Source organism: Nematolebias whitei, chromosome 12 (assembly GCF_014905685.2).
Source record: "Nematolebias whitei isolate Nwh7 chromosome 12, NemWhi1, whole genome shotgun sequence".
Classification (NCBI taxonomy): Eukaryota; Metazoa; Chordata; class Actinopteri; order Cyprinodontiformes; family Rivulidae; genus Nematolebias; species Nematolebias whitei.
In genome coordinates this window covers 16901578-16920964 of record NC_056509.1, presented here as the reverse complement: position 1 = coordinate 16920964, position 19387 = coordinate 16901578, and the positions used below count along the sequence as shown (strand labels likewise).

At 40.6% G+C, this 19387-nt stretch overlaps 1 protein-coding gene across 1 annotated transcript in view; it reads right to left on the bottom strand.

Moving 5' to 3' along the window:
* Window positions 1-19387, bottom strand: part of LOC119418440 (CD2-associated protein) — a gene marked incomplete in the record, with an annotated part of 130625 nt that overhangs the window by 41553 nt on the left and 69685 nt on the right. Inside the window, 7 exon segments of the mRNA XM_037685723.1 lie at window positions 291-356; window positions 1463-1499; window positions 1811-1840; window positions 2189-2242; window positions 7184-7282; window positions 12982-13094; window positions 14792-14879. Of these exon segments, the coding sequence (XP_037541651.1) occupies window positions 291-356; window positions 1463-1499; window positions 1811-1840; window positions 2189-2242; window positions 7184-7282; window positions 12982-13094; window positions 14792-14879 (487 nt within the window).

Below are 19387 nucleotides of genomic sequence, written 5' to 3'. Positions count from 1 at the left end.
GGTTTGTTGCCCTGATGTACATTTGATGAAGTTTTGTTGTGAACTTTATGCTAATGTTGATGAAAAACTCTACAGAGCAGACTGCACATTTTAAAGGAGCAATATGAATATATGAGCTTAAGACAAGACATGTAGCTGACAGCAAAGAAGAATATTGCAGCTTACATTAGAGTAGACATGTAGAAATTTGAAAAGCAGTGAGAAAAAAGGGTAAAACTGATAAACATCAAGATGATGTGAGAAGGAGGAAGGATGAGAGGAGACAAGTTGAGCAGAGAATCCAGCTGTACCTTTTTCTGTTGGTTTGATGGGAGGAGGTGGTTTCTTTTCAGCACTCGGGACTTCAGGCTTATGAACTGAAAATGGAAATATGTTTTAAAGTCACCTGCGTGGTTGACCTAATTCAACACAGTTCATGTTCATCTGCATCACTGTTTATGACAGGCAGACAAAAAAAAAAAAAAAAAGAAGCTGTACCAGAGAGCAGGGGAAGCGTCCTGTGTGGACAGGAAAACATCAGTGCAGACAGACAGTGGGGACGTCTAACAGCACCGTTTGACAGTAAAACAAACCATCTTTCATTTGTGCATTTTTAGGTACAAAACCAGAGGACGGATACTTGGGAAGTTTTTCAAATTTTGAGATGAGCCATTTTTCCGAACTGGAATTGAACCGGAAATGAAAATACACAAAAATTTTTGGTAGAAGAACAGAAGAAGTTTTTTATTCTTGTCTGAGGCAGGACAGAATGATGGATCCTGGCGAGTGGAAGGACCAATTTTATCCACAACCAGGCTCAGAGGTGAAACCAGGGGGGTGGGGGGGGGGGGGGGGGGGGGGGGCGCAATGGTGGCTTTGGCCACCAAAGATCACCTTTGGTCACCCCAATGCCCAACCCAATCATTTGAGGAAACTTCTAGACATCTTGGATTCTGATGTGCCAACCCAATTTTTGATGGTAACCTTCACATGCAGCCACACACCAATATGGAAGTTGGCACATTGATTATTTTTCAAGTCATCATGCCCACAACACGTATGAACAGATGAATGGAGGGAGGGCAGTGTTTCCCCTGCCATTATACAAGTGGGGCACCCCGCCAACAGAAATGAGTGCCCTGCCTACTGACACACACACACACACACACACACACACACACACACGAACACCCGACGACAACTGTCGCAACTGATGTAGGGTGCAAGACAAACACGCTAGCAAAAATGCTACTGATGTACCACTTCGTTATCTCCACCACCCTGCCACCCCCCCTCCATTGACAATTATCAGCAGCAACGTAGCACTAAGCTAGCGGGCAGGCAACACACGAATACAAAAAGAAATCCTTCAACATCACTGATTTAGTTAAAACGAAGGCATTGTTAAGTGGCATCCACACAAAAAGAACCCGTCTCACCTATTTAAGCGAGTTTATTGAAACATGGAGTGGGAAGAACTTACCTGGCTGTTTTGATGGTGGAGGTGGCTTTATGGGTTTCTAACAGGAAGAGAAATAAAGGGCAGAGAACTGGGTCAGGGTAACAATGCATCAGTCAAAATGCTACAATTTAAATGTAATCTAGAAAAAAATAATGAGTAACACATGACACATTATATGCCTGTCTGTCAACCATCATACAGCTTTCTATAGTGATGGCCCAGACAAGTAAAGACCTTGTATAATAATAAACCTGAATTTATGACCTTGAAGCAATAATTATAATAAAATCATGCAAAATATTACAATGTGTTCAACATATTTCATATTGATTATAATATGAAGTAGAGTTCTAGCTCAAAAACACTTACAATAGGTGTCTCTGAAGGAAAACTTATTTTCTGAAAAACAGAACAGAGAAATATGTTACACACATTATAATATTCCACATGATTTCATTATAATGACTGAAAACAATAATAAACATCATTCATGTTCACATTGGTTATAATCAAATAAAACAAACTTCATTAATGAATTGTTTTTCTTTCTTAGAAGCATAGAAAATAAAGATAACATTAGTCAGACTGTAGCTGACTCAAAGGACAATGAGTATGTGAAAACATCAGACATTATTCAAGTCAAAAGAAACTTTAAAGAAAACAATTCATGGTGAGTCTGGAAGAAAACCCAAGGGTCAGGGGACAAAGTTAGAAGAGCACATCTTTATGCTACAGTAGTTCTCTTACGTGCTCCAAATCTGGTTTTTGGGAGGACTTCCCTGAGCCTCTTGGTGCTGGAGCCTAAAAGATGAACACAAGAATACAGAATTATAATCAAGACCAACAGCAGAGGTCAGAAAAAGGTTTGTTCAATGAAGGCAACACAATCACTCAGGAGGATTTCCACTGTGCTCAAACGTTGTTCATATAGTCTGAAGACCACAGGAAAGCTCGAGTAAATGGTGAGGGTTGTGTAAGGAAGGGCAACAAACATTCAACACTTTTGCCAAAACTACCATGCAGGTTCATCTAGGCGACACCAGTGTTTACCCTACAAATATACAAGCAGGGTGTCCTGCTTCGTCAACAGAACTGTGCGCCCTGTCTACCAAACAACGACCGCCACCAGTGCTGTTGAAAAACAGGGTGCTGGTGGAAATTGTGTTCCTGTTAGTTGAAGACGACAAGGAAGGAAACTTGTCAGGAGACAGAGGGAGAAGAGGAAAGTTAAGAATGTAGGACTGAGGGTTGCAACTCTAAATGTGGGGACAATGACAGGCAAAAACAGAGAGCTGGCCGACATGATGCTGAGAAGGAAGGTAAATGTTTTGTGTCCAAAAGACCAAATGGAAGGACAACAAAGCTTACAGCATTGGAGCAGGGTTCAAACTGTTTTACCATGGTGTGGATAGAAAGAGAAATGGAGTAACGGTGATCCTGAAGGAGGAGTTGGCAAAGAATGTAGTAGAAGTGAAAAGAGTGTCAAATAAGGTGATGTGTTTGAAGGTGTAAGTAGAAGGTCTGATGCTAAACATTATCAGTGGTTATGCTCCACAGGTTGGATGTGATGTATAGGAGAAAAATACATTTTGGAAAGATCTGGATGAAGTGATAGATAATAATTCCGGGGAGGAGAGAGTGGTGATTGGAGCAGATCTGAATGGACATGTTGATGAAGGAAACAGGGGATGAGGAAGTGATGGGTAGGTTTGGTGTCAATGAAAGAAACCAGGAAGGAAAGATGGTGGTGGATTTTGCCATGGGAATGGAAATGGCTGTAGTCAACATTTATTTCAAAAAGAGGGAGGAACATAGAGTGACCTACAAGAGTGGAGGAAGGAGTACACAGGTTTACTACATTCTGTGTAGAAGAGGAAACCTGAGGGAGATTGCGGACTGTAACATTGTGGCAGGGGAGAGCAGGGTCAGACAGCATCAGATGGTTGTGTGTAGAATAACTGTTGTGAAGAAGAAAAAAATTGTAAAATCTGAGAATAAGACCAAATGATCAAAGCTGAGGAAAGAAGAATGTTGTGAGAAATTCAGAGAGGAGCTGTTAAAGGGTCTAAGTGGTAAGAAATAGCTTCCAAATGACTGGGCTACTACAGCAACAGAAATTAGGGAGACAGGTAGGAAGGTACTTGCTAACAAAGTTCATGCTCAATCATCCAGGTACCAAATCCAATGACCGTCCAGATGACCCGACTGAGAATTATTGGAAGGTAATTGGTGTGTCATCTGGACAGAGAATGAATGATGAGGAAACCTGGTGGTGGGATAGTGAAGTACATGAAGCTATTCAAAGAAAGAGGTTAGCCAATAAAAAACATGACAGTGAGAGGACTGAAGAGAGGAGACAGGAATATAAGTAGATGGGAAGTAGAGCAAAGAGGGAAGTAGCAAAGACAAAGCAGAAGGTGTATGATGAGTTGTATGGGAGGTTAGAAACTAAAAAGGGCGAGAAGGACTTGTACTGACTGGAGAGACAGAAGGCTCAGGCTGGACAGGATGTGAAGCAGGTTAGACTTGTTAAAGATAGGAATGGTAATGTTCTAACAAGTGGGGAGAGTGTGATGGAAAGATGGAAGGAGCACCTTGAGGAGCTAATGAATGAAGAGAATGAAAGAGAAAGAAGAGTAGAGGTCCTAGAAACTGTGGACCAAGAAGTGGGAAAGATTAGTGAGGGTGAAGTCCAGAAAGCTCTGAAAAGAATGAAGATGGGGAAGGCAGTAGGACCTGATGACATACCAGTGGAGTTTTGGAAATGTCTTGGAGAGATGGCAGTGAGATTTTTGACTCAAATATTCAATGGAATATTTGAGGGTCAGAAAATGACTAAGGAATGGAGAAGAAGTGTGCTGGTGCCCATTTGTAAGAACAAGGGTGATGTACAGAGTTGTAGCAACTACAGGGGAATTAAGTTGAGTCACACGATGATGGGGTAGAGGCAGGGCGGTCGACTCAGGACCTGAAAGTCCCAGGTTCGATCCCCAGCCATTCCCACATGTCGTGGTGTCTCTGAGCAAGATACCTAATCCCCAATTGCTCCCCGGGCACTTACATAGCTGCCCACTGCTCCACCTGGGTGTATCCCAGGTGCGATGGGTTAAATGCAGAGAATGAATTTCGGCATTGTATGGAACATAAAATGATGACAGCACATAGCACTTTATTTTATGAAGATCTGGGAGAGAGTTGTCAAAGGTAGACTTAGATGAGAAGTGACCATTTGTGAGCAGCAGTATGGTTTCATGCCAAGAAAGAGCACCACAGATGCCATCTTTGCTTTGCAGATGCTGATGGAGAAATACAGAGAGGGTCAGAAAGAACTCCATTGTGTCTTTGTGGATTTAAAAAAAGCATATGATAAGGGTGCCAAGGGAGGAGGTGTGTTATTACATGAGGAAATCTGGAGTAGCAGAGAAGTATGTTAGACTGATATAGGACATGTATGAGGACAGCAGGACATGTATGAGGACAGCAGGACATGTACGAGGACAGCAGGACAGTGGTGAGATGTGCTGTAGGAGTGACAGATAGCTTCAAGGTGGAGGTGGGATTGCATAAAGGATCAGCTCTGAGCCTCTTCTTGTTTGCTCTGGTGATGGACCGACTAACAGATGAGGTCGGGAAGGAATCCCCGTGGACTATGATGTTTGCAGATGACATTGCGATCTGTAGTGAGAACAGGGAACAGGTGGAAGAGAACTTGGAGTGTTGGAGGTATGCATTTGAAAGAAGAGGAATGAAAGTCAGCTGTAGTAAGACAGAGTACATGTGTGTGAATGAGAGGGAGGCTGGTGGAACAGTGAGGCTACAAGGAGCAGAGGTCACAAAGGTGCAGGACTTCAAGTACTTGGGGTTCACTGTCCAGGAAAATGGGGAGTGTGGTAAAGAGGTGAAAAAAACAGTCCAGGCAGGATGGAGGAGATGGAGAAAAGTTTCAGGAGTCATTTGTGACAAAAGGGTGTCAGCAAAGGTCAAAGGAAAAGTTTACTAGACAGTGGTGTGACCAGCTATGGTGTATGGTCTGGAGACAGAGACATGGACAAAAAGACAGGAGACAGAACTGCAAGTGGCAGAAATGAAGATGTTTAGGTACTCCTTACGAGTGACAAGAATGAATAAGATTAGAAAATAAATCAACAGAGGTACAGCACAGGTTGAACAACTGGGAGATAAAGTTAGAGGCCAGACTGAGATGGTTTGAACATGTCCAAAGGAGGGACAGTGGGCATATTGGTAGAAAGATGTTAGAAATGCAGCTGCCAGGAGAAAAAAAAAGAGGAGATCCAGTATATGGATGTAGTTAGAGAGGACATGGAGGTAGTTGGAGTGAGGACAGAGGATACAGAGGACAGAGTGAGATCGAGGATGACTCGCTGTGGTGACCCTTGAAGAGGGAAAAGCCAAAAGAAGAGTAAAATTGATCCCTGCACTAAACCAATCTGAATTCAAGGTATGCTCACAGAATTTTGCTAAACATCTGAGCTCACACAAGCAGCTGAATCAACTGTATTATAAGGGTCAGTTTGCTGAAAAAAAAATCCATGAAAAACGTTATAAAAATGTTAATTTTAACAAACATTACTCAGATTCATGTATTTTTTGTCAAAGGTACAAGGAGCACCTTCAGAAGGGTCATGTGTCTCTTATGCATTATAAAGCCCGGCCTGGCTAGGACTGGCCCGATTCGGGTTCCACCCTGCGTTTTGAGCGTACACATTGGGCAGTCTGGCCCAGTTCCAGCTCGATTTTCGGAACGCAGGGATCTGGAGTTCCATTCACACCAGGCTGGTGCTGCAGATTAGATGTCAGCAGAGTGTTGGCCATTGATTAGTTTGCTGGCCTGGGGGCACACGTCACATTTGAGTCATACTTCCAGTGACTGCTCCTTTCTATCTTTTCCTTCAGCGACCTGCTTCTGGCCGGTTGTGAGATAGAGAGCTCCTATTTTTCTATATTAAAAATGGCAACATAGAAGATGACACCAGTGCCCTGGACCAACGACGAGGTGTAGTTATTGCTAAGCTAGGATTCCAGAGGTCTTGCTATGAGAACCCTGCCCACATCGAGACGGCACTTTGCTGAAAGCAAAAGAAAACAACAACACAGAGTGACTGAGGCTGTGTTGACTGTGGCCGGTCCAGACCGGACTGGGCTTTACAAAGCACAAGAGACTTATGTCATTAATTTTACTTTGTGGCAAAAGTACCACAAGTTGCAAACCCATGAGGTAAACAAATATGGCAGAACCTGGTATATAATTGCAGAAAATCAAAATACAAATATGGCAGAAAATCATCTGGTTGAAGTAGAGTGATGGAGAGCCAGAAAAACAAGAGCTCAGCTTTCAAAGACATGCAGCTTTTGCAAAATGTCTGCTAAACAAGTAGGTTTGTCATTTCAACACTTATTCAAAATGACATTTTGATTCTCGTCCAAGGTGCTTTCTGAGATCAAACAGGGTTACAGGCTTTTACACAGATGCTCTGTTGATGCACACTGAACAGTCTATGGGTTCAGTTTTCAGAGGCTTTGGTCACTGAGCACTTTTCAGCTTGAAATGAGAAAGTTCCTCAATAAGAAATATCGGTAAAGCATTTTCAAGAAATCAGAACAGAAGTTTTTAAACAGCTCATCTCATCAATAATCCAACAGCATTTTTAAATGTCATAAATAATTGAACCCAAATGATCTGTTTTTTTTTCTGTGCATTTATAAAGAAATACAGAATCTCACCTCTTTCTCTGACTCCAACACTACAGTGACAAAGTTGTTTGGGAAAACTCCGCTATTGGCTCCAACCTCGCCTCGCCACCAGCCAGGCTCCCCTGTGTCCTGTTAGGGAAAGAATGTTTTTCAAAGCTGTTACTTTCTTACAATGAAAAAAGGTCAATTTCAGGGCATCTCAGCTCTAGACAGACACTTCAAATTATCACAACTGGCTGATGATACTGCAGTATTTATCTCTAATGTACATGAAGTGAGTAATGATACTACAGTATTTATCTCTAATGTACATGAAGTGAGTAATGATACTGCAGTATTTATCTCTAATGTACATGAAGTGAGTAATGATACTGCAGTATTTATCTCTAATGTACATGGAGTAATGATACTGCAGTATTTATCTCTAATGTACATGAAGTGAGTAATGATACTGCAGTATTTATCTCTAATGTACATGGAGTAAAGCAACTGATTGTATCCAATAATTCTCTTCAGTGTCAGGCCTAAAAATGAACCTTAATAAATTGGTTCTGTTCCCACTAAAAGACTGCACACTGACAGAAATTAATGGTATTCCTGTTAAAGAGAAATTTACATACTTAGGAGTGGTTATTGAGAAAAATCAACATTTGCGTAGCAGTTCAAACTTTGGTCCCATTATAGAACAAATAAACAAATTTAACATGTGGTTAATGAGAGAGCTGTCATTAAATGGAAGGGTGTTACTGTCAAAAGCTGAGGGAATCTCAAGATCTGTGTTTACTTCCTTATCTTTAGAAATGCCAAAGGATGTATGCTAAAAGTTTGATAAAACATTATTTGACTTTATATGGAAACATAAATGTCATTACTTAAAAAAAAAGATATTCTCTGTAATAACAAAACATCTGGTGGATTACATGTCCTAACTTTTGAAATGCTAAATAACTCCTTTAAAATTAAATGGTTAACCAACTTATCAAAAGGGAATGAGACGCTTTGGAACACTTTCCCTGACCACATTTTTAATCAGGTAGGTGAACTCCAATTCTTATTAAAATATGATTATAAAATTGAAAAGTTACCTATAAAGTTATCAAAACTTCACCAACAAGCTCTCCTGGCTTGGAAACTTGCCTACAAACACAACTTCTCTCCAACTACGTGCTACATTTGGAACAATGGGAATATTCTGTATAAGAATAAGTCACTTTATTATAAAAACTGGATGGATAATGGAATGATGCTGGTCCAACAGCTGTTAAATAATAACGGAACCATTTTGTCATACACTGAATTTCTGACCAGACTTAACAACCTGTAACACCTGAAGAGCATGCTGTCGTTTTTCATGCTCTACCAAACTCCATGATGCAACTCTTCGAAGGAACAAACCTGATCGTTCATCTATAGAAGCCCCATAATGCAAAAACATGCTCCAACAAACTAATAAGATCATGTCTGCAGAAGATTACTTTACCTCCTGGTAGATTTTTTTGGTCCTCTACTTTTGGAGAAATTAAGTGGAAACAAGTTTGGTTGAATGGAGAAAAATTTTGCATAACAAATAAAGTTAAAGAAGTTTAATATAAAATCAATCATAATGTATACCCTGTTAAAAAAACACTGGAAAGATTTAAACTTGATATTGACTACTCTTGTACATTTTGTGAACTACACATGGAAACAATTTCTCATTTATTCCATCAATGTAATCATACGAAGACGTTATGGACAGATGTACAACAACTCATACAACAGAAAACTGGACAAATAACTCAACTTGCAGAGAAAGACATTATATTATGCTTCGACAATAAGGATATGGACAAAGACTTGATCTACTTCACCCAACCCTGGGAAAATTCCACATTCACAAGAAAAAGTGGTCAAACTCCAAACCAAGCATGACCCACTTCAGCAGAACTTTACATTTACAGCACCGCTGTTAAAGGACTGGAAAACAAAAAGGCAATGAAAACCAAATCAATTCTAGAAAAACTTCATGTGAATTTATCTGTATAACATGTAAATATATTGTGTTGTATCTTTAGCATTTTTTACCCTTTGGTAATAACCAAATTGTTCTTTCTACACTTTTGTAGCTACTAATATACCCCTGGCAGTCAGTTGTTTGTAAAACTGATAAAGTTTTGTAAAAAAAAAAAAAAAACTTTCTTACAATGAAGTGCCTTTTATTTCTCTGCATGACCACTAGATGACAGCAGCTTCCAACAGAACCAGCAGGCAGTGGGCTGAAGAAGCTACAGCTGAGTCACCTGTTCAACTAAATGAGTCAGAGCCAGCTGTTCTAAAAATAACTACCAACTTTGAGCACATTTTCTAGATTTACTACAACAACTACAACAAGATTGCATTCAGTTTAAACAGCACTTTACATTTGTAAATCTCAATGACCATAACAACAAGGTTTTTTTTACAACCAGGAGCTGCTCATTAACATCTCAAGCTCAATTACTACCTCAATTACAGCCCCAAATCTCAAATTAGTTGAAAAGGAGGCACCGTGGATGCATTCCCATCTACCTGCCGGCTGTGCTAGAGTGCCTGACTACTGAAATGCTAAGATCTCCTAAGGAGATCCTGGAACTAGCAGGAAACATGGCTCGTGACAGCAGAAGGACCGGGATCGTCCCCTGACACCTGCAGCCGACTGTCTGCAGCAACGAGGCGCTCTGCAGGCTTATGAGAGGAGCGGCCATCGCTCTGGGAGGAGTTCTGCCCAGCATTTGGGCAGTCCTGCAGCCCCGGGGAACCGAGAGATCAGCCAAGTCTGGGTGGATAGATTGGACGGCATCTGCGGCCAGTTTCTTCGGATCTGCCGTGGGACAGACCTTTGCAAGAGATCCTTCCAGCCTACAGCCATCAGTATCTATAACATCTCTTAATGAAACGAGGACAATGAGTTACAATAACATTTAATTTCCCTTTGGGATTAATAAAGTAAATTTGAATTGTATGGAATTGAATTGAATACACTGATGTGTCAGAAGACAGACAGACATATTTTATTCTGGCAGAGACAGGAAGCCAGGCAAGAGAACACAGGACTGCTGTGATATGCTCATGTTTTTTTTATGTTTTGAGGTGCTGTTCTGGATGGACAAGAGCTTTTGAAGGTTTTAAGTTGAGCTACCAAAAATAATTAACTTGCAGTAGTCCAGTCTTGTAGACACAAAAGCAAGCAAGTTTTTCAACATCAGACTGAAACAGCAATGAGCTGAAACTTGCAATGTTTTCTATATAAAAAAAAGGTTTTACATCCATGACTTTATTTCATCCAGACAGAGAGTGAGTGTATAGAGTGATGATGGGAGTGATGTAGAGGATGAAGTAGATGGGTAATGGTCTATTTTTAAGTAAAGTTCAGTGTCATCAGAATAGCAGTGGAAAGATATTCCATGGCAGCTGATGACTTGACCAAGAGGAAGCATGGACAGTGTTAAAGGAGGGCCAAGGACTGACCCTTGAGGAACTCTACAAATGACAGTATGAGTTTTTGACTTGACTCTTTCGATGGCCACATGTGCAGTCCACTGGGACGAGCATTTTTAAACTTTGGAGATCCAAAGTTGATCTGCTTTTCCAAGTTATTGTGACGAAACAAGATGTTTTTTTGTGTGTAAAAATCCGATGCGAGTGTGGCAGTCTTTTTGTCGAGTAGATCAGATGAATGTGGAGGATGGTTGCATCACCTGACTGTGGGCTCTCTTTTTCGTTCTCTTTTTCTCTTGATTCAAAGTGAGACTTATGACGATCGCCAAGCCATAGTCTATGAAACGCCATCTGGTGGCTGATTCTTGTACTACAACAAGAGCTGCGCATAATAATGCCAGGAGCTGGGTACTGATTCTGATAATGAACGGTCGATACCCACGTCTTAATAACTGGAGCACCTTATTTATGTACAAAATTATGTTTCATCTTAAATTTAGTATGCATGGCTTAGAGTCAGGCGCGTTCTGTAGCCTAGCAATTACTGTAATAAAATAAGCATTTAAAAGTAGCGTATAAAGCTGATGTAATTGCTGTTAATTAAATTGACTAGTAGACAGTACCTGAAAAGAACTGAATAAGAATAAAGCCATTAGCGTGGTACTTAACAATGGAGAAGTAGCTATAGTCTCTCCAGAATGTGCTGGGTCTTCCCCAGAGTCACCTTCCAGATGGACATGACCAGGAATCCTCCATAAGAAGGTGTCCAGGGGGCATCCTTATTAGATGCCCAAACTACAGCAACTGGCTCCTCGATGTAGAGGAGCAGTGGCTCTACTTGGATTTCTCTCCTGGATAACTGAACTTCTCACCCTCCAAGGGAGAGTTCAGCTACCCTGCAGAGAAAACTAAATTTGACTGCTTGTATCTGCAATCTTTCTTTCTGTAACTAACCCGAAGGGGAGGAATGTAGACCGTCCAGTAAACAGAGAGCTTATCCTTGCAGCTCAGCTCCCTCTTCATCACAATGGACCAGCACAGAGTCCACAGTGCTGCTGAAGCTGCACCAATCCCTCTGTTAATCTCTTGCTCCTTTCTTCACTCTTTCCTGAATAAAATCCCAAGATACTTAAACTCCTCCACTTGAGGCAGAACCTCACTCACAACTTGGGAGATTTTGAACACCTAATTCACCTACAACCCAAACTTGCTTCATCATAATCCATCAACAAGGCCAAGAGACTAAAGGATGTGCAAAGTAGGGGTGTAAAAATACATAGATATATCGATTAAATGATTAATGATTCAATTATATCGTGGCAAAACTAAAACATTGACTCATATCGTCATCTTTAAAATATGCTTTTATTTTGAAATTCCCAAGGCATGTCTGTGTCACCAGTTCCGTGTGCGGCTGTACTCTGCGGCCGCCTCAGCAGCATGGCAAAAAGCACAGAAAATGAAATTCACTCTCCTGCTGGATTTAAATCAACACTGGAAATATTTGGATTCCAACAGGACGACAGCTCAACAGACAGAACTCATGCCGTATGCAACAGGTGCCAGTGTGAGTTAAAATATTCGGGAAACAACTAATTTGGCCGTTCACGTGAAGAAGAAACACGGCATTGATAGCCATGTTATGTAAGCTCAATATCTATTTTTGTTTCTTTATAACCGAAAGGTAATCAGAGCACTTTTAAGTTAACTGGTTTAAAAAATGCACTTAAACATGAAAAATGTGAGACGATACTGAACAGGTCCTTTATTTTTAATTTTTCATTAAGAAAAAAATGTTTTTTTTAATTTAAATGCCTGGTGCCTGTAATAACAGAAATAAAATGGTTAAATCATATTTGAATTGTTTTTGTAAATTTATTTATATGTAAATGAGATGGGCATTTGATATCGCAATATATCGATCGCAGACTTGTGAATCGAAAAGAATGGAAATCGTATCGTGACAGACTTTGTGATATCGAGAACAATCATATCGTCATACAAACAAATCAATATATCATATCATGTAAAGCTGGTGATTTACACCCCTAGTGCAAAGACACCTGATCATCCTCGACTAGGCCTTCATTGGTCTAGCAGAGGATGTTCTAATTATGATACCTGGTTATGCATGCAGATACCGGTAGCTTTATATGTTCTAACTCTCATGTGGTTGAAAAGGTCAATGCGCGAGGAGCATGTTTTCACTTAGAATTTTTTTTGATAGTTTGTGAAACTGAGTAGTAAGAAAATCTAACAAAGATGTTATATGCAACATCTTATATGAATAGAGTATGAGTTTCTAAAATATGATCCCACACAATGGAAACGTGAACTTTCACACCACCATATTTATTCAGCGGGAGGCTTACCTTGCTCAGTATTCTGACAATTTCTCCATCTTTGAGGGTCAGCTCGTCTTCGTTCTTCGCCTCGTAAGGAAACGTTACTTTACAGTATTCTTTAGCTGAAGAACCAGCAGCAGCTGTCAATCAGAAAACAGGTTGTAAGACTGGACACAAACACAACAAACAGGCACTCCAAACCACTCAACCAGAGTTGTCCCTTATTTTCTAATCTTGATCTTTTGGACAAACATACTCATCTCTGACACCTCTAGCTTTACCTCCTGTCTTTTGATTAAAGCCACTGTGTCCAAACTGTAAATCATTGATTCTCTGACTTTTTATGCTCCGCCCCTTTTTAAGAAAGAACATTTTTTGGCCATCCTTCCATCATACTCAAATTCATAACTTTGACTGTTTGCCCCTGATTGCAAGTGGCACCTTCTCCAGGCAGCAAACGTTTCCTCCAATAATCTCCTGCTTGAGGGGGCTAGAAGTGGTGAGGAGCAGAGGAGTGGAGACGGGTTCCCCCTCTAAACTCCCTGGCTTTTCTCTGCTTCGTCCCAAATAAAGTCTGAGTGGAAATGTCTAAACTTTAGTTCTGCTTGAATAAGTTAGGTCTGAAAATTTACCGTAAACAAAAGAAAAATATGTATAGTAGTGCATTCCTTTTTAATAACCACACCTAGTCACTAGGGCTTTAACAGACTACTCGAGTAATCTACACATCGATTCCTAGGACATCTATCCAGTTTTTTAATTTCACGTTGCATATTCGCGGTGACGTCATTACGTCATGTGTCACGTGATCCGCACCGGGGGTGTGTTACAAAATGGATTCCTCCAAGCAGACGGATGGAGCAGAGCAGGCCCAGTCTTGGCAAACAGGTAGAAATACATCATTAGTCTGGAAATATTTCACTAAAGATGAATCTTCCAGTTCTACTACCGTAAGGAAACAGAAAATGAATCAACTTCCTGACTGTTAGGAGCTCGTTGCGAATCGGTGTTGCACCATATTCTGTGACCACCATATATTGTGACCGTAGGGGTCGGTGTTGCATCCACTGTTGCGGGTCACAGAATATGGTGGAGCACCGGGTCCAATGACCGAACCAGAACCAGCTTCCTCTGACCTTGTTTCACAAACAAAAAGCAAAAAATATTAATCTCTAAACCTATGAAAAAACCTATAAACATATTAATCTCTAAAACTAAACTTAATGCGCACCACAGCTGGTGGTGGTGCGAGGTGGTCGACCGCCCCACTGTTTTTAGTTTAGTTTTTCACGTGCCGCATGTTTCTTTCAATTTTGCGGCTTAATAATAATAATAACTAATAGTTTAGTTTTTCCTGTGACTTATGTGCAGTAAGATGAATGGTAGGAGCATAATATATGCTCCCAATTTTTTGTTGGTCTTTTTTTGTAAATAATGACCTTTTTTGCAGTTTTATTTATTTATTTATTTTTGTATCTTTAGATCCTATTGTGTCATCAAGTACTCGTGTTCTATTCCAGTTTTATTATGTTAATGTCGAGTTTAAAAATGATGTAGTCGTTCAACCCCTACCACCCACCCCCTCAGGTCTGCTGTAAACCTCCCCTTTTATTCTAGTAGCTATCCTTCTGACACCCATCTTCATCCACCCCACCTGCCTGCTCTCTACTCTTCAGCTTTCTTGCACACTTCATGGACTGCTCACACATATCTAAACCTTCACCTCTCCAGGCTCTCTTCTGCCTGCTCCCTAATCCCACTACAGAAACGTATACAACAAAAGTTCCTTTATTTGAACTTTTTTTTTAAGCAGATGTACATTGGAAGGTGGATTTACCTTTGGGCTTGCTGTTTACTTCCTCCCTGTGTGCGTCATTCATGGTGGGATGAGCAGGCTTTGCAGCTGATGGTAATGATGGGATTTGCTAAAATGAAGCAAACCATACAGATGGGGTGATTTATCAGACACAAATGGAAATGTGGCTTTGCACAGATAAATCTACTCTAGGATTGGTGTTTTAGAACAAGAAATGTATGAAATAATGTGAGCATGTTTTCCCACAGAATGCTAAAAAATGGACATGAAGTTTTAATGTATGGGATCAGAAAATGACTTCAGTGTCCTGCTTTTAGCCAGTTACACTCTCGTATCATTGGTTTGAACCTGCAGCAGGTAGACAGGCAGAAAACAACTTTTTAAAAGGCTGACTTGAGTTCATACGTGATGGAGTGAAGAGAAGAAAGAACATGCCACATGGAGGTTTGTGAGAAGTGAAGGAACGTGAAGGAAGCAGAGTTAGTGGTGAACAAAGTGACGAGGAAAAGAAAGGGGAGTTTCAGAGAAAGTTAGACTCTAAAAGAGTCATTTGTGTTTAGAAAGTCACATTTTACAGAAAAACAAACAAACATCTAAATAGAGAAGCTTAGAACACCGTCCCATCTGTGAAGTACAGTGCTGGCAGCCCTTTTTAAACTCTAAACATTTTAAAACCTTTTTAATGCCACCTTGAATGAAATTTAAGACTGATCTGACTGTACTACAACCAAGCATAGCATGTGTGTTACTCAATGAAACACATTCAAGTTTAGCTTAGTCTCTTTATTGAACATAAAGTGATATTCATGCTCTCTGGTTCAATAGATGTATGCTTCAAGAGCAGTTATTTGGTTGGAAATAACAAATGACAACAAACATCTACTGAATACTTTCATGGCATGAGGCTCTGTTGTGTCTTAATCTCCAGTTTTGTCTTTATTCACAAAGGATGTCAGTCACATTTTGAAGCCAAATGTTGATATATTTGCACAAACACATGATTTAGTTGTAGAATAGCTAGCTAGCAAGTGTACTGTAAATAGATGCTGGTCATAAAATTTGAATAAAGAAAAAGTTGATTTATTTTAGTAATTCCATTGAAAAACTAAAATTTGTATATTATTTTTATTCATTACACACAGACTGATACATTTCAAATGTTTATTTCTTTTAATGTTGATGATTATAACCGACATCTAATGAAAACCCCAAATTCAGTATATCATAAAATTAGAATATTGTAAAAAGGTTCAATACTGAAGACACCTGGTGCCACACTCTAATCTGCTAATTAACTCAAAACACTTGCAAAGGCCTTTAAATGGTCTCAGTCTAGTTCTGTAGGATACGCAATCATGGGGAAGACTGCTGACTTGACAGATGTCCAAAAGATGACCACTGACACCTTGCACAAGGAGGGCAAGACACAAAAGGTCATTGCTAAAGAGGCTAGTTGTTCACAAAGCTCTGTGTCCCAGCACATTAATAGAAATGCAAAGGGAAGGAAACGCTGTGGAAGAGAAAAGCAATAGGGATAACTGCCCACTGTAGAGGATGGTGAAACAAAACCCATTCCAAAATGTGGGGGAGATTCACAAAGAGTGGACTGCAGTTGGAGTCAGTGCTTGAAGAACCACCACGCATGCAAGACAAGGGTTTCAGCTGTCGCATTCCTTGTGTCAAGCCACTCTTAAACAGGAGACATCAGAAGCGTCTCGCCTGGGCTAAAGACAAAAAGGACTGGACTACTGCTGAGTGGTCCAAAGTTATGTTCTCTGATCAAAATAAATTTTGTGTTTCCATTGGAAATCAAGGTCCCAGAGTCTGGAAGAAGAGAGGAGAGGCACAGAATCCATGTTGCTTGAGGTCCAGTGTCAAGTTTCCACAGTCAGTGATGGTTTGGGATGCGACGTCATCTGCTGGTGTTGGTCCACTGTGTTTTCTGAGGTCCAAGGTCAACGCAGCCTCTACTAGGAAGTTTTAGAACACGTTATGCTTCCTGCTGCTGACCAACTTTTTGGAGATGCGGATTTCATTTTCCAACAAGACTTGGCACCTGCACACAGTGCCAAAGCTACCAGTTCCTGGTTTAAGGACCATGGTATCCCTGTTCTTAATTCACCAGCAATCTCACCTGACATTAACCCGACAGAAAATGTATGGGGTATTGTGAAGAGGAAGATGTGATACACCAGACCCAACAATTCAGAAGAGCTGAAAGCCACTATCAGAGCAACCTGGGCTCTCATCACACCTGAGCAGTGCCACAGACTGAGCGATTCCATGCCACGCCGCATTGCTGCAGTAATCCAGACAAAAGGAGCAACAACTAAGTATTGAGTGCTGTACGTGCTCATACTTTTCATGTTCATACTTTTCAGTTGGCCAACATTTCTAAAAATCCTTTTTTTATTAGTCTTAAGTTATATTCTAATTTTCTGAGATACTGAATTTGGGGTTTTCATTAGTTGTCAGCTATAATCATCAACATTAAAAAAATAAACATTTGAACTATATCAGTCTGTGTGTAATGAATGGATATACAAGTTTTACTTTTTAAATGGAATTACTGAAATAAATAAACTTTTCCATGATATTCTAATTTTATGACTAGCACTTGTATATCAGCAGCTTGTAGAAAGTAGTCTCAATCACCTCGAGTCACAGTCTGCTTGAACCACAGACTGTATAAAAGAAAAAGCAAGTTCTGAACTCTGTGCACGACTTATTGTAAAACTTTTGCCTGCCAGAAAAGTCCCATGACAAAAAAAATAATACATGAGAGATTACTGTAATTTCTGGTCTACAATCCGCTACTTTTTTCACATGCTTTGAACAGTTTAGTTTCGTCACACCCTGGTGCTCACATAGCTGCTCAATAGACGTCTCGTGTGTGTGTGCGTGTGTACACAGACAGAGTGAACGCCACAGGTATTCATGACAACTACCTAACTCACTCATGGTTACAGTACGCCAATGAGGTACTGTCATTGAGTCACAAGGACCCACCCTCTAAGAGACGTGCATTGATAAGACTGCCTGTATAAATAAAGGTTTAAAAATATATGAAACAGAGAGTGGGGCAAGGGCGTCAGAAGCATCCGTAATGTGGGAGGGACACAATGATGTGTGTAGATGTCTGGGCGCGCGCATGTGTGCGCATAAAAAAAAGGTGTTAACTAGTGAACAAAAAAACAACATTTCAACCTATATTTCCTTTAATTCCACACATTTAAAACATGTTTCTCACCAAGTTTGTGTAAATTCAGCTGCGGGTTTAAAGTAATTTTAACTTTAATACACTTTAATATGGAGCGTCTGGTCGGCACTAATTGTGTTTATTGTGAAATAAAAAAACATCAACACTGGACTTTTTTACTTGTGTTCAACACTACTCATCTAAATGATGTTTCTCACAAAGCTTGAGGAAAATAAGGCGTGGGGTTTTAAAGACATTTTAACTTTAATACACCTGAACACACAGCGTCTCTTACACCTGCAGCGTCTTACAGTGTCACGGTTACTGCTAAGCTAAGATGCTACGTAGCGCTCCACTTTTCTCCTCCTAACATGAATATACATTTATGATCACCCCCCCCCCCCCACAACAACAACTGCCCGCACTAAGCTCGCTAAACTGGCGAGCGATCAACACAGAGGTGTCTCCATCTCCTCCACCTGTGCGTGTTTTATGCCGAAGCAGGAGGAGACGCGCCGAAACACTGCAGGTGTTACACCATATTCTGTGACCACCGTATATTGTGACCGTGGCAGCAGGCTGCTGTGTTTAGAGTTGGAGGTAACCAGGAAAACCTGGAGTGGAGTTTTAGTAGTTTGAGTATTCTCCTGTTAATCAAGTGGAATGGATTTTTTCACAAAGAAAGAAACTGCGCCGCCTGAACTAATGTTTCATAGTAAAAGTGGGGTGGTCCAAATGAACTTTTTTTTAATGTGGGGGGGGACTTGTCCCCTTCACATATAATGGTTGCGACGCCTATGGAGTGGGGTATCCCGCTGCATGTGCAGAGCATGTGAAAAAGTCTTATGCAGGATTGGCTGACAGAATGCAGCAATGGAAAGTGACAGGGGGATTTTTTCACTGAAAAAAAAAAGCATTGCCCGTTTTGGGCAGCATGAGGGCTCACATCACAAACTCCGTGAAAGCATCAATTAGGAGGACAAACTTGATTTCAGCTGTGATCCCTGGGGGCACAACAAAGTATCTGCAGCCACTCAACATCAGTGTGAACTGTGCATTTAAAGTGGCACTGCGAACTGACAAGCGGCGAGAAATTCTTTGCCAAAACTGGCCGCATGCGAAAAGCAACATTTGCTCAAGTCTGCCAGTGGATCCTGACAGAGGAGCAGAGTAAAAAAAAAATCCACTATCACCAACAGGTTTCAAAAAGCTGGACTGCTGCGTGATGAAGAGGACAGCATGAGGGAAAGTGATGTTGAGAGTGACAACGAAAGAGAGAGGACATGTTTGATGAAGTAATTTTGAGGCTGTTCACTGAAGAAGACAACTTTAGTAGTTTTAGTGCACAAGAGGAAGATGAACTAAGCGATAAGTGACTTGTCCTGAAGTAATGAACTAAACTGTTTTTTTTTTTTTTG